The sequence below is a fragment of the Engystomops pustulosus genome, chromosome 5 (assembly GCF_040894005.1).
Source record: "Engystomops pustulosus chromosome 5, aEngPut4.maternal, whole genome shotgun sequence".
Classification (NCBI taxonomy): domain Eukaryota; kingdom Metazoa; phylum Chordata; class Amphibia; order Anura; family Leptodactylidae; genus Engystomops; species Engystomops pustulosus.
In genome coordinates this window covers 75099443-75116089 of record NC_092415.1, presented here as the reverse complement: position 1 = coordinate 75116089, position 16647 = coordinate 75099443, and the positions used below count along the sequence as shown (strand labels likewise).

Here is a 16647-nt window from a genome sequence, read left to right as displayed (position 1 = left end):
CCAAATCATACTGCATACTGTGCACTGTTATATACATATTATAATGCACAGTATAATATGTATATAATGGTGGACACCCTCCATTCTTCAGTGCATCACTCAGAGGTCGGGCCCCCTTGACACATCGGGCCCAATTGCAGCTGCTATAGCTGCTACCCCTGTAGTTACACACCTGTGGGGGTTTCATTCTTGATATTCCTGACAATCAATGGTATATGGGACTGGAGCAATGATAAAACTAGAGCAAATGCTATTGTATTAGGTTTCTGTGCCTATTGTAAAAATGCATTTTGTGTTGCCATTCGAATGCATAAACTTGATCTATCTCGATCAAGATGAAGAAAGCAGTTGACAATTCCAGTGGGTCTCTTTCAATATAACTCTCCAGTTGTCACTGGCTGCACTTGCACCTACATTGCCTGAACCAACTTGTTTCAAAATGTTATTAAAGTGATGTGAAAGCAGATGCAGTTTTTACTGCATAAATGTTATTAGAATTTTAATAAAAATAGTAAAATGAGAACAAGTGCTAACAGATATGAGAAAAGTCTGCTGTGCTGGTATTTTAATAAGCCTCAGCTTCAAAGAGTTAAATTTACACAAATTTCATAAGGTGAAATATGAACGCATGTGTTGGCTTGACTTATTTGGAATAGAAATGCAGTCACAGCCAAAGTCTAATGTATACAAATTATGGTGTCATGGAACATCATGACATCTAAGTGTGTTCTCCCTTATTAGCTAGAGCTCTGCTCACTTATACATGGAGCTTTGTCTATGTTTCTGTAAATAATACAAGTTCAGCAAAATTTAACAGGCCTCCATCCACTGTAATTACAACTTTTAATATGTATCATCAAAGATTTGCTGAAGGCGAAAGTTCTTCACCTCTATACAAAACTGTATTTTTCCACCACCTGCATCAAGTTTTCAACAGCTATACATGCCGTACATACAGTATGTGCACTGAAAAAACACCTGCATAGGAAAGTAGTGATAAAAAACCATATACAGACAGAAATCAAGCAACATATAAAACAGAAGAAATAAATAGAGACAAAGACTTTAATTACCAATACCATATTAGCCAGATAAAGCACAATTCTTATAAATGCTATTTGGTTTTTGGAAAGTTTCACAAGAAAGTCAAAGACATGTTATGATCTTAAGCATGGGTACCAGGTGGTAGGGAAGTGAAAAAGTACTGAATTTGCATACTTCTGTATTGGTCACCATGTCTTAATAATCTGTAAATATTCTAGCCAGAGAATTAATAGCAACCATTATCAACAGATTTACTAGGACAATTTGCAACAAAAATCTGAAGTACATGTTTTATACCACATTCATTCATTCAGACACTAAAGCTATCCATTTTCACGCCAGTGGGGCATGAGGGGGGGGAAGGGCGACCAGCCGAGCGGAGGGCACAGCCGGCCGGGAGTGAGCCTGCGCAGGGCATTACTGTTCCCGTGCCTGTGCACTTGCTTATTGTTTATTTCTACACCAGACAGGGCAAGACCCTGCCGGATACATCAAGGGCTGTCATGCGTGATAAATATCCCCCACTGTCTCTATCATGCCTTGACAGGGGACTGTGACTGTATCTAGTGTATATGTTTAAAGGATTTAAAGGAAATCTACCAAGAAAATAAAGCAAGAAAACCAGGAACACCTACTCATAGATCCAGGCACTGTGACTGTGGTAATCATCTTATATTTGTTATCCTTACTTCTAAAATAAATGTTTACAATTATGCTAATGAGCCAGAATTCTCTGGGAGGCATTACCAGAGCCCTTCCTTTCTGTAGCTTCACAACATATTATACTCTACAGGAGCACTTAGTGATCAGGAATCAGGAGGAGGGGAAAGTTCTCCTTCACACAGTAACAGCCTGTGAAGCTACAGCATGGAGGGTCTCTGGTAACACTCATTAGCATAATTTACAAGTTCATTTTAGAAGAAAGGAGGCCATGGATAACTAATATAAGTAGATAATCACATGCACGGTACATGGATCTATGAGTAATGCTTGATGTTGATGCTAGATTTCTTTTAAAGGTGTCAGAACAGAATGCAGTGATAAGATTCTACATATTTATTCAGATAGAGGAGCTGCACCCATCAGCTCATCATCGGGTCAAAGGCTGAACACTTTTAACTGTGTTTTTATTCCTGGGACATCATATGGCTTTTTTCTATTAAATAGATTGGAGTGATATTACAAACATTTCCAAACAAACTGGCAAGTCTGTAGCTTTGTGCAGCATTTCTGTCCTCTCATCCATGTGTAACAAAGGGATGGAGGCTGCAATTTAGATGCCCTGTAAATAGACTATAATTAGAGTTTCAGATCTGTGTAAATGCATTTTAAGTCTTGTACGCCAGGAGTTCCTTCCATTCAGTACATGCGGTACTCAGCTTGCCAGGGGTGTTAATGGCAGATGGCAGCATCCCACTGTGGAACAACTACTAAGCCACATGCCATTTGGTGAGTTAAATCAACATCCACTTATCAGCAACAGAATCGGAAAGATGATTCAAATGATTTTCAGTTAAAAGACAAAAGATTTTATCTCATGGTGAAGATGAGGTTATGAAAACCTAAAAGGGCTAAGCAATTACAGACATTCCTTCAGAAGCTTCGGTTATATGGCTTCTAAGTGAGGTTACTAGTGAGTGGCGTAATGTTGGACCATTCAATGACCCAGTAATTGTCAAGCCATAATGAGAGATTTTGACCAGGATAACTGATTGTGGGCAGCAGATTCACTATAGAACACTATGATAGCCATCCTAAACATCATGTGAATTAAGTATTTTCATTCACCTGCTCACCGTGGGGTTGAAATGGCTAAATAAAAAACTCTGGGTAACTGTGCTTTGATCTGGCTGTATGTCATTCCAGTAGGAATGGGTGGGGGTGTCCATTGATGGGTGCTCTCAACTCCAGAGTGTGCCATGCTAGATGCAAAGATTTCAGAGTTGGAACAGTGGGGGCTGGGGATAACAAAGAAAAAAACAAAAAAGTGTCCCAAACATATAGGAATTATATCATTCATTATATTGCTATAAAAACAAAACCTAAAATCACTCATTTTAACCCAAGGGTCACAGATATTTCTGATGACATGGAAAGGTGTCATCCAGGAATTTTACCACATCTAAAAAATAATGAATTTTTTTAATCTCATGTGGTTAGCAAACTTGCTCAGCACTTAGGAGTTATAGGCTTGTACTAGTACTAATACTAGTGGCAACATACTCATGTCTTGTGGCTATGAAAGCACCATATGATCTGCTCACTATAACAGCCAACCATTTGTACTCCGACCACCAATCCTCTCATCTTTTTACACAGGGAAGTGATTTTCTGAATCAATATCTTCACCATTAAGACTTCTGGTCCAATGGATCAGAAACCTTGGGGACTAAAGCTTTGGTGCTGCTACTGAGGCTACTACTAAGTTATGGTCCACAAAGATAATCATCTGCTGATATAGTTGTGTTTTCTCTACAAGTAGCCAATCAATGCATTACATTATGTCGATGTAAAGGAGCCACAACTTAGACATATATATATATATATATATATATATATATATATATATATATATATATATATTTGAATATATTAATGCATTTCATATAAAATATGCATTCATGGAAAAAATTACAGACCCGAGGCTGTCACTGATCGCGGGTGTTACCGGTAAGCCTTTGCTGCAATATGTAGCAAAGACTTACGGGCTATGGAGAGGGCTCAGCCCGTGAGCGCTCTCCATGCACCCGGCATGTGACGTAGTATTACGTCACATGTCGGTAAGGGGTTAATATTTTCATTCACAGGTAATAAACAGATTTCATAAAGTTTGTAAAGAAGGTGGGGAATAGTTAAGTAAAGGATTTGTGCCTATAGTGGCTATGGAAGAAAGTTGTAAAAAATGGCACATACTATATGTACATAGTACATCAAAATCCATCATGATAAACCAGGAATACTTGCTCATAGATCCAGGGGCCGTGACTGTGGCAATCTAATTATATTTGTTATCCATAGCCTTCTTCCTTCTAATACATTTACAATTATGCTAATAAGCTTGAGGGGCTTCCCTAGCCCGGCTGTGATGTGGCTTTACAAGCTGTTACCATATCTTGCCCCTGTGACCCCTTATAACCCATGTGCAGTGAGTCTTCCATCTTCCAATTGACTTTACAAGTATACAGTAATAAGCAAATGATTATTGAGTTTCTTGGTGCACTGTTGTATACCAAACCAGTGGGTGCACCAGTAGGCATTATACCCTGAAGCTCATTTACAAGATTCTGAAATCAATGGCAGCCAGAACTAGAAAGTGCCTATGTTCTTACAATGTGTGGGGTGACTTGGAAGCTGGTAGACTCAATCAGGTATGAAATGCAAGTCTAAATAAAGCTTTCCCAAAGTATATTACAAAGTACTACCTTTTATTTTAAAAATAACAGTAGATCTTTAATATGATTATAATACCAAACAGCAGATCATTTAGACAATATCCTATTGTCAGAAGGGTTAAATCTGTGTAGTCTTTACCAGGTTAATGGGGTGCCATGATGTGACATCTTATTACTCCAGTGACATGTGCTAAAATATTGGGGCACAGATTACAGCAGAACTTTTCTCATTGTGAAACAACCACACAGATTCAACTTAGTCAACTGAGGACCCTATTTATAGATAACAAGTAATGTCACCTTACACTACATAACCACAGCAACATGGCCCTTGGAACGATGTCCAGGACATGTCATGCAGGACTGTCTTTATATTGTATCACTAGTGCAGACAATATGGTGGACAGGTGGAGCGCCAAACGTATTGAGGCACATTTATAAAACTAGTTTGCACATCAATACAAGTGCAAACTTCTTGCACGAGGGTTTATGATGTGTAAGTTGCATCTGCACTTAAAAGACCGTTTTTGTGGGTTTACAAATGACCACTGTTCTACATATACCTTTATAATACAGCTTAAGCCATGGCACCACGCACTACACTGCCGGGCACCATTTACCTGGCAGGGTGATACATGGAGTAGACAATTCAGAATGGGGGAGATTTATCATATGCTGTGCTCCGTAGCAACCCCCCTCCCCCACCGCCACCAGATGCTTCATGAGACTTAGACCAACTCGGCATTGTTTTCAGCGGTGAATGTTTGCCGATTTTTAGAAGGCCCACTAAAAGCTCCCTCAGGCTTACATGGCATGGAGGTGGGGTAGTCACAATAATAATCGCTATTTCATGCATTGGGCAATAATTTACAATATTTCTGTGCTTCTACGCCAGAACACGGGTGTAGAAGCCCTGATAAATGTCCCCCAATGTCAAGCATGATAAACCTACTAATAGATCCATGTACTGTGACTGTGGTAATCTTCTCATATATGCTATATATGTTTCCTTCTAAAATGAACGTTTACAATTATGCTAATGAACCTGTAGGGCACTGGGGAGTCTTAGCAGAGCCCCTCCATTCTGCAGCTTCAAAGGCTGTTAGACTGTGCAGGAGCACAGGAGCAGGGGATGTGCTGAGGGAGCAGGGGGTGGGGAGACAGTGCCACAGCCTGTGAAGCTGCAGCATGAATGGGCTCTTTTAACACCCCCAGGAGCACTTCAGGTTCATTAGTATTATGCCACGGATAACAAATATAAGATGATTACCACAGTTATGTTGCCTGGATCTTTGAGTAAGTGTTCCTGGTTTATCGCGCTTGATTTTGATGGAAGATTTCCAGTGTGGTCCCCTCAGAGGAGATGCAAGTCCAGAGCAGGCTGGTATCATGTCTTATCTCCTTCCCCTGCTTCCTGTGCCCAGGGTCCAGCAGGCTGGTGTCATGTTTCCCTGTGCCCAGTATCCAGCAGGCTGGTGTCATGTCTCCCTCCCCTGCTCCCTGTGCCCAGTGTCCTGCAGCCTGGTGTCATGTCTCCCTCCCTTGCTCTGTGTGCCCAGTGTCCAGCAGGCTGGTGTCATGTCTCCCTCCCCTGCTCCCTGTGCCCAGTGTCCAGCAGGCTGGTGTCATGTCTCCCTCCCCTGCTCCCTGTGCCCAGGGTCCAGCAGGCTGGTGTCAAGTCTCCCTCCCCTGCTCCCTGTGCCCAGGGTCCAGCAGGCTGGTGTCATTTCTCCCTGTGTCCAGTGTCCAGCAGGCTGGTGTCATGTCTTCCTCCCCTGTGCCCAGGATCCAGCAGGCTGGTGTCATGTCTCCCTGTGCCCAGTGTCCAGCAGGCTGGTGTCCTGTCTCCCTCCCCTGTGCCCAGTATCCAGCAGGCTGGTGTCATGTCTCCCTCCCCTGCTCCCAGTGCCCAGGGTCCAGCAGGCTGGTGTCATGTTTCCCTTCCCTGCTCCCTGTGCCCAGGGTCCATCAGGCTGGTGTCATGTCTCCCTGTGCCCAGTGTCCAGCAGGCTGGTGTCATGTCTCCCTGTGCCCAGTGTCCAGCAGGCTGGTGTCCTGTCTCCCTGTGCCCAGGGTCCAGCAGGCTGGTGTCATGTCTCCCTCCCCTGTGCCCAGGGTCCAGCAGGCTGGTGTCATGTATCCCTCCCCTGCTCCCTGTGCCCAGTGTCCAGCAGGCTGGTGTCATGTCTCCCTCCCCTGTGCCCAGGGTCTAGCAGGCTGGTGTCATGTCTCCCTGTGCCCAGTGTCCAGCAGGCTGGTGTCATGTCTCCCTGTGCCCAGTGTCCAGCAGGCTGGTGTCATGTCTCCCTCCCCTGTGCCCAGGGTCCAGCAGGCTGGTGTCATGTCTCCCTCACCTGCTCCCTGTGCCCAGGGTCCAGCAGGCTGGTGTCATGTCTCCCTCCCCTGCTCCCTGTGCCCAGGGTCCAACAGGCTGGTGTCATGTCTCCCTCCCCTGCTCCCTGTGCCCAGGGTCCAGCAGGCTGGTGTCCTGTCTCCCTCCCCTGTGCCCAGTATCCAGCAGGCTGGTGTCATGTCTCCCTCCCCTGTGCCCAGGGTCCAGCAGGCTGGTGTCATGTCTCCGTCCCCTGTGCCCAGTGTCTAGCAGGCTGGGGTCATGTCTCTGTCCCCTGTGCCCAGTGTCCAGGAGACTGGTGTCAAGTCTCCCTGTGCCCAGTTTCCAGCAGGCTGGTGTCATGTCTCCCTCCCCTGTGTCCAGTGTCCAGCAGGCTGGTGTCATGTCTCAGTCCCCTGTGCCCAGTGTCCAGCAGGCTGATGTCATGTCTCCTTCCCCTGTGCCCAATGTCCAGTAGGCTGGTGTCATGTCTCCCTGTTCTCAGTAGGCTGGTGTCATGTCTCCCCTGTGCCCAGTGTCCAGCAGGCTGGTGTCATGTCTCCCCTGTGCCCAGTGTCCAGCAGGCTGGTGTCATGTCTCCCCTGTGCCCAGTGTCCAGCAGGCTGGTGTCATGTCTCCCTCCCCTGTGCCCAGTGTCCAGCAGGCTGGTGTCATGTCTCCCTGTTCACAGTGTCCAGCAGGCTGGTGTCATGTCTCCCTCCCCTGTGCCCAGTGTCCAGCAGGCTGGTGTCATGTCTCCCTCCCCTGTGCCCAGGGTCCAGCAGGCTGGTGTCATGTCTCCCTCCCCTGTGCCCAGGGTCCAGCAGGCTGGTGTCATGTCTCCCTCCCCTGTGCCCAGTATCCAGCAGGCTGGTGTCATGTCTCCCTCCCCTGTGCCCAGTGTCCAGCAGGCTGGTGTCATGTCTCCCTCCCCTGTGCCCAGTGTCCAGCAGGTTGGTGTCATGTCTCCCTGTGCCCAGTGTCCAGCAGGCTGGTGTCATGTCTCCCTCCCCTGTGCCCAGTGTCCAGCAGGCTGGTGTCATGTCTCCCTCCCCTGTGCCCAGTGTCCAGCAGGCTGGTGTCATGTCTCCCTCCCCTGTGCCCAGTGTCCAGCAGGCTGGTGTCATGTCTCCCTGTGCAAAGTGTCCAGCAGGCTGGTGCCATGTCTCCCTCCCCTGTGCCCAGTGTCCAGCAGGCTGGTGTCATGTCTCCCTGTGCCCAGAGTCCAGCAGGCTGGTGTCATGTCTCCCTGTGCCCAGAGTCCAGCGGGCTGGTGTCATGTCTCCCTCCCCTGTGCCCAGTATCCAGCAGGCTGGTGCCATGTCCCCCTCTCCTGTGCCCAGTATCCAGCAGGCTGGTGTCATGTCTCCCTCCCCTGTGCCAGTGTCCAGCAGGCTGGTGTCATGTCTCCCTGTGCCCAGAGTCCAGCAGGCTGGTGTCATGTCTCCCTCCCCTGTGCCCAGTATCCAGCAGGCTGGTATCATGCCCCCCTCTCCTGTGCCCAGTATCCAGCAGGCTTGTGTCATGTCTCCCTCCCCTGTGCCCAGTATCCAGCAGGCTTGTGTCATGTCTCCCTCCCCTGTGCCCAGTGTCCAGCAGGTTGGTGTCATGTCTCCCTGTGCCCAGTGTCCAGCAGGCTGGTGTCATGTCTCCCTGTGCCCAGTGTCCAGCAGGCTGGTGTCATGTCTCCCTGTGCCCAGTGTCCAGCAGGCTGGTGTCATGTCTCCCTCCCCTGTGCCCAGTGTCCAGCAGGCTGGTGTCATGTCTTCCTCCCTTGTGCCCAGTGTCCAGTAGGCTGGTGTCATGTCTCCCTGTGCCCAGAGTCCAGCAGGCTGGTGTCATGTCTCCCTCCCCTGTGCCCAGTGTCCAGCAGGCTGGTGTCATGTCTCCCTCCCCTGTGCCCAGTATCCAGCAGGCTGGTGTCATGTCTCCCTCCCCTGTGCCCAGTATCCAGCAGGCTGGTGTCATGTCCCCCTCTCCTGTGCCCAGAGTCCAGCAGGCTGGTGTCATGTCTCCCTCCCTTGTGCCCAGTGTCCAGCAGGCTGGTGTCGTGTCTCTCTCCCCTGTGCCCAGCAGGCTGGTGTCATGTTCTCTGCACTTTATGCCATGTGTTGGTGTCACTTTGTGCCCTGTGCCCGCTTCTTGTGTGTATTCCCGGGGCAATGAGTGACAGGGGATAACACAGTACACACTGCTGCCACTGTACAACCTGTAGCGCTCCAGCTGTTGGAGAAACTACAACTCCCAGCATTCCGTGCCGTCCTGAGGCTGACAGGTCTTGCTGGGAGTTGTAGTTTGATAAACAGCTGGAGGGCTGCTAGTTGCAGTGCAGACACATGCACGGCGCTGCGACCACCCACCTCTGTCCGCCGTCCCCTCAGGCTTGTCGTACTCATACTCGAACAGATAGTCGAAGTCGAGCTCCGGGTCGTCCCCTGGGGCGCTCATTTCTCCCGGGCAGTGGCAGGCGCTGGTGCCGCTGAGTGAGGCTGGCAGGCACTGGACGGATAGGCTCCTCCTCGGCAGGGACCTGTTGCTGAGGCTGAAGCTGCCGGTCCCTCCTCCTCCTCCCGTTATCGTGTATAGTGCGGCTTCCTCAGTATAAGAATACACTTCATAGCTCCTCCTGCGTGCCCCCTGCCAGGCTGCCCGGGCACATGCCCTCTGTGTGCGCAGCCTCCTCTTCCCCCTCTCTCCTCCAGACTCTGTGTTGATCTTTCCAAGCTTTCTATAAACACAAGGATTCAGGATTCCCCGGTGTAAAGATAAAGCTTACTCCATCTCTTACCCCCAGGGGGCCCTGATACACTTACCCCTGGCACTGCTGGCTCAGGTCACACCCAGGAACCATACAGCACTGCCCACATTCATGGTGGTGCCACAGAAATCATTATGTGTAATACATCAAGTTTCACAATACCAACAAATACCAACACATGCCCCCCATAGACTGTTTCTATGTCTGTTTTCTGATGGTAAAAAATATTGCTAACACTAAAATGATTTGGGATTCATTTTAAGTCAGTATTGCATTCAAAAGTTGTCATTTTTTATGCCAATATTTAGTTACATTTTTTAATTTATTTCAATTTTGTTACAGGTAAAATGAACAATATGCAAAAAAGTATTTTCTTGCTGTGTTGGGGGAAAATATTTCTTGCAGTGACATGCACATGACATCACTGTGCGACTCATGGAATCCTAGTGTCATACAATAACAATATTCCACCTACATATTACAGTTACTTTCCTTGTATCCATTATCCTCAGGACCAGTAAAGTAACCTATTGGATATTCTGGATTATAAGGCCCTATTCACATGTTTGGGATTTGACATAAAATACGTTTGAAATCTGCTGACAATCCACATTTAGTGCATGTGCATTGGAAAATAATGTGCACAGAATTGTTACAATATTTTTTTATTTTATTTATTTTTTGGTGGGGGGGGGGAGATATAGGTTTGGGCCCTGTTTACATTTCCATTATCATTTATTGAGAGCCAAAACCACAAGTGGTAGAATACACAGTACAGGTGCTAATCTTTCCATTACACTTTAGGGGCAGATGCCCACAATATCAGCCTTGTGCCCTCTGTTTTTTGAGAGGACTGCATGCGGTTGCACTAAATGCAATACTTTTTAATGGATCAGTACCAGCCATTATTTTAACAGACTGTGCAATTGATCTGTACAGCATGTCCTAGTCAGAATCATTCTTCAATTATCACTTGTAGACTGTAATCCATGAGGATCTGTGAAATGCAGATTCTAGACTGCTGCAAAATGGTGTTCATCAATTTTTCATGGTGGATTTTGGACATGTTCATGTGCAGGTAACCTCACTCTGTATAGTCTACACATCTAGTTTTGGCTCACAATAACTGATGGAAAAAACTAGGGGGTTTATCCTCTCACCAAACCATGGCACATCCGCAGCACAAATCCACCTTAGATGTATTCTGACTATTATGGCTAAAATTTCACAAGTGTTAAAGGGAAAGTCCCTTCATAGTGTCCTCTTATTTTTCTGTAATGTCTTATTTTGTGTGTGTATGTACCCTATGATCTTTACAGCTCTGTGGAATAAAGGTTTACTATTATTACTAGTACTTGCTTTGTTTCAAACTACCGGTATGTAAAAACGTTGTTTTTATGACCCATGTACCTAGCAAGTGTTTTTGTTTAGTTGTAGCACCCACTAGTGATAGTATCCTATGCACATAGTTCTTACAGGAAGTCAGAGACACTCACTAAACTAGATAGTAATAAGATACCAGATGTAATCATTACTATATAGCTGTATGAAGCAAGGCCAAGACATAGAGGTGACAGAAACAGAACATTATAGAAAGCCATAGAAATCTAAACATAGTTTATTTGAGATAAATGTGCATGACTGCAGAGGCAACTGGGAGACTAAGCATGCCCAGTCACCTACTGCCTTATATAGTTCGCTGATGTGTGACTGCTCTGTATATGTATAGTGTTAGCTTATACACTGACAGCAGCACTGCCTCCTCCACCCACAGTGTTTACCTTAGTCCTATCATTGCTGGAAGAAGAACATCATAAAACAGTTATAGATGACCCTATTGCTCCACAGTCCACATGCACACCCAGCAGGTCGTACAGAGAACTACTATACATTAATATAACAATCACTAAACAGATAACAAATTATGAACAAAATAAATAGCTCATTAAAAATATAAATAACAAATAATTAGTGACTAGTACAAAAAACTATAAGACAGTATCTGCTCTGAAAATTTTAATTATTATTGTATAGTTATAGTATTTTGAAGTGCAGACTTTCTAGTCATCTAGAATAATATAGAAGTAATGAAGAGAAAAATAAAATAGAAATATAATGACTTATTAATTCATGATTTAAATATTAATAATTCTTAACACTGTTTGTGCACAGGAACCATGATGTGAATATTCAGCTATACAAAAATATATAAATATTATCAATACAGTAATTTAAACAGAAATGATGCTCATAAACCCTATATTTTTATGTTAAATGGGGTCTCTGCTTACGATTTTCGACCCTCATTATAAAGTCGTTTAAATAACACATTGGTTATTATCTAGTAAATATTCTAGTTTTTATTGCTATTATATTATTTCCGGCGTTTGTATCTATTTATGCGAGATCGTAATCTCAGTCAAATACACTGAAACTGAATGTTCGAATGCTAACAAACCTGAGCAGTAGATTATTTAATAATCCCTTTATTATCAGATTGTAGATCTTTGGATTCATTAGATGCCAAGGCGTATCCCCAAGGTATTTGCCATCATGTATTTGATATTTGTCATTGCTGTACACTACATCAGATACAAGGCGGTCTGTAGAAAACACCAGTAGGCATTCATGTTTCCAGAGCCCGGTGTAAGCTGGCACCTTGGTATGGTGGTAAACACTATCCATCTATAGTGGTAACTTATACAACAAATAAAGGTGGCTTTCATTCCCCTGACTTCAGCCTGTTTATTATGTGTTTATTAACAACGCAGGAACTAGACAAATATTTGGCACATACATGATAGCAATTTTATATACAAAGCGCAGTATTCATCACAGAAGAAGGAGACTGCATAAAGTGGTACCCAGGGGTACTGGTGGGCAAAGCAAAGGAAATGAACTGAAACAACAAAAAGAACCAAAGGGGGTAGCCTCCTCTACAGTAACCTATAAGAAAATGGCATTGTCCTGCTACCTGAAATCACAGGAGTGTCAGTCATACTTGTGGTTGTGTCACATAGATTGACAATAGGTCTTAGCTAATAGATGAAAATAACAAGTGATCTATCTTCTTTATCTATCATCTATCTAGCTATCTCATATGTATCATCTATCTAACTGTCCATCATTACCTTTGGATTATTATATCTGTGACTACATAGAGAGCAGATACAATCCTTGTACTTGTGTCATGCATTAATACTCCTTACTAAACTTTACAGATCTTATCTGTATTAGCAAAAAAAAAAAGTCAACTGATAATATTTTAACGTGTATATATGGGTTCAAATCTTTCTTTTCATATTGTTGGGCTGTTAGTATTGGTAGTAATCACCGACTGATTGATGGTAAGTATATATACCATAATCATGCAGAAGTACTCAACTTGTGATTGTAAACTTTTTTTTATAGTTTCTACACCTGATTGTAAGCTGTTTGGTAGCGTTTTTTACACATTATTATACCGAGTTATTTTCCCTAAGAGAGATGTCTATGCAGTAAATATTGTGAGTTGCTCCATCCATGGTAAGTAGCCCTATAAGCAGTGCAGTAGTAAGTGTTCCCTGACACGTGTACACTGCCAGCTACTCAGAGAAGTGAAGGGGAAGATTCCTGGTTGACTTGAGAGGAATGTGTCCTGGTCTCCAGTCTGCGGGATGTAAGGGATGGTTATAATTATGGGTGTTGTCTTAATCGCTGCTATTTGCTGCTAGACTGTGATTACTGCACATCAGACACTGACAACAGTAGGTTCAGTGTAGTAAAGGGATATAGGGAGATGGGCACATGGCAGGGCAGGAATCACTATCTGGACCAAATCCCAGCCAGCACAGGAGACACCTACAGGATGTGCAGCTCCAGACTGATGAGGGATTACCGGGGGCAGCAGGGGGGGATCCTCCTCTGCATCATGCTCTTCAGATAAACTGCATGTGTCTGGTGTACACCTGGCCAGTACCAGAGGCTTATCCACTCACAGAACAATATGATGCTACTAACTACCTGCATTATATTACAAAAGTCTATTTTACATGTTGTCACTCTATTATAACCTAATAGCAGATTCCAGTCATTAATATATCAACGATCAGATGCCAATAACAGTGGAAGCTAATTAGTACAGGATCAGTTTAATCCAAACAATGGACTATATCTGTGACACTGGTGCACATCATCTACACCCTACCCACTAGAATAGGTATACAGTGATATATGTCATCCAAGTCACCACTCCAGGCAGAAATTTACAACTCTAATCGCCAAATACCACATGACACACACGGTTTATATAATGCCTTCATTCGTTTATAGAAGTTTTGCTATTACTGATAAGTCATACTACTGTATAGGTACTTAATGTATGTATGTCTGCTACATACAATAGTAGTGGTATACCCATCATACAGTCACTTATCTACTCCATATGATGCTTTAGGTGCTGTATTACTTTTAATTAGTTTATCACCACAAAATGCAATTCCCATACTTACATCATATCTACAAATACACCTACTCCATAGTAACCAATACTGTATGCATACCACTATGTATGTACACTTATTGCTGTGGAGCCACAATAGCACATAGAATAAATACGTTATAAATGGAATAATTCTCACCTACCATAGTACAACGATACCTACACTTATACAGGTTACAGTGCCACCCACAGTATGAAGTCTCATATGAATTCTCATACCTACACCCATTATTAGTATATGTGCTATCACTGATCCCCCACTTAACGTAGCAATTGTTCTACAGCGCAAAATACTTTACATCCTATACCTTATAAACTGCATGAAGCGCAAGTGCTATATCTGTACTTTTAAACTACATATAGGCCCAGTGCTTTATATAATATATCCTATACATGCCCTTACAAACTACATATAGCCCCAGTGCTGTACACACTATACATGACCTTATAAACTACATATAGCCCCTGTGCTGTGCATAGAATACCCTATACCTGCACTTATAAACTACATATAGCCACAGTGCTGTGCTTACAATACCCTATACCTTCACTTATAAACTACATATAACCACTGTGCTGTGTATACAATACCCTATAACTGCACTTATAAACTGCATATAGCACCAGTGCACTTCTATACATACACTTCTAACCTACATATGGCCTCAGGACTGTATACACTACATCCTATACCTGCACTTAACAAACTGCATATAGCTCAAGTGCTGTGTATACAATATCCTATACATGCACTTATAAGCTACATAAAGCCCAAGTGCAGTGTACACTATATTTATTACCTGCACTTATAGATTGTAATTAGCCCCATTGTAGTGTACTCTATATACTACACCTGCAGTTATAAACTATATATAACCTCAGTGTAGTGTATAGTATACTATATTCTATACCTACAAATAGTCCCAGTGTAGTATATACTATAGCCTAGATCTGCACCTAAACTACAGTGTATATAGCCCAATTGCAATGCACATTACATCCATTACCTGAATTTATAAACTGCATATAAACCCTGTCCATTGTATACTATACCATATACCTCCACTTATACATTGCATACTGCCCCATCACAGTGTATACAATATACTGTGTATACTACATCCATTACCTGCACTTATACACTATACAGAGCATAGTATATACTGTACCTTCACATCCAGACTGCACCTCATCCTAGTGCAGTGTATACTTTATTATACTCTAGCACTTATAAATTGCAGAAAGCCTTAGTTCAGAGTATACAATCTTCCGTGTATACTATGTACATTATCTGCATATCACCCTTGTGCAATGTATATTATATTTTATGCCTGGACTTATAAACTACATATAACCCCAGTACATTTGATGCTGCATCTATAACATACACTTACAAACATCACATAGCTCCAGTATATCTTCACTTATAAACTGTATATAGCTCCAGTACAGTGTACACTACATCCATAATGTACAGTGTATACAATATTCTGTGTATACTATATACATTTCCAGAAGGTATATACTGTATATGACCCTGCCATCATTATCTACATATAGATAAACATATAGATAAACTTAAAAAACAGCGTATAGCTCCGGTACTATGTATAGTATACCCATTAGCAACATATAATCCCAGCATATAATCTACTTCATGTAGTGTATAATATAACTTATTCCTGCACCCCAATGCTTTCTACCTCATCACCCCGGTGTAGACCAATGCAATGTAAGCAGGTAAGTCCATGCTGTGTATAGTATACACATCTATAGGTCCAGGCAGGTAGGTAGCTGGGCTATGCCAGTGATGCTGACACTACCCGCTGGAGGATCAGCACAGATCACGCAGGGAAACTTTTAGTGAGTAGAGAAGCATCAGTGTGAACCATGGCATACATCGGCTGACAAGGACACGTGTTACCGGTGACAGGACACAGTCACTTACCTTCCTCCGCTGACTTCATGATGAATGGGAAGAAGGGCTGGATCTCCACGGTGTCTCTGAGACTGGCTGGAAACAGCGGACCGAGGGGAAGACTGCAGGGAGCGGCAGCTGCTACACTAGTGCGGGGCATCCACTTGGTGGTCGGGGCAGTAGTGTGCTCTGGTATGAGTGCGGGAGACTGGGAGCTGGCACTGCGATGCCTATGTCACTAGCAGGCAATGGGCACAAGTGAGCGGAGCCCTGCAGACAGGTGACAGCTCTGGCATCTGTACATGTAGATGTCAGTAGAAGAGGGGCTCTGTGTGACGTGCACTTATTGCAGGCAGTGAGTGAGTGAGGACTTGGGGGAGTGTGTGGAGCTGTTTGTGTTAAGCTGGGAGTTAAGTAAAGTCTCCAAGTCTCTCTCTGACGCAGAGCTGCTATGTGTCTGCTGCCTTTTTAAAGCTGGAAAACACCCCCTTACACACAGCACCTTCCTCTGTCCCTCCTTCTGCTGCACCTCCCCCAGCCCAGCAGGACTAGTGACGTCCTAGACTGCTCCTCGTGTGAGTGCTGGGGGAGTGTCTGTGCACTCTGGGGAGAGGGAATTAGGTCGTGTCACTGGTGAGCTTGTAGTTCCCCTTCTCTCATTGATGAGAAGACTGCAGGGCTCCTTCCTTCCTAAACCATTCAAACTTGGTGACCTCAGATGTA

At 44.2% G+C, this 16647-nt stretch overlaps 1 protein-coding gene across 6 annotated transcripts in view; it reads right to left on the bottom strand.

The window, feature by feature from the left end:
- NFATC1 (nuclear factor of activated T cells 1) overlaps positions 1-16411 on the bottom strand; it is a 135572-nt gene extending 119161 nt beyond the window's left edge. Inside the window, exon 1 of one of the 6 annotated variants that reach the window (XM_072152383.1) lies at positions 15955-16411. In XM_072152383.1, coding sequence (XP_072008484.1) covers positions 15955-16084 — 130 coding nt within the window. In that variant the 5' untranslated portion in view covers positions 16085-16411. Of the gene's footprint in view, positions 1-9128; positions 9451-15954 lie in introns of those variants that run through there. The other 5 variants (XM_072152379.1, XM_072152382.1, XM_072152385.1 and 2 more) reach the window with 5 other exon arrangements.
- Positions 16412-16647: the final 236 nt, after the last annotated feature.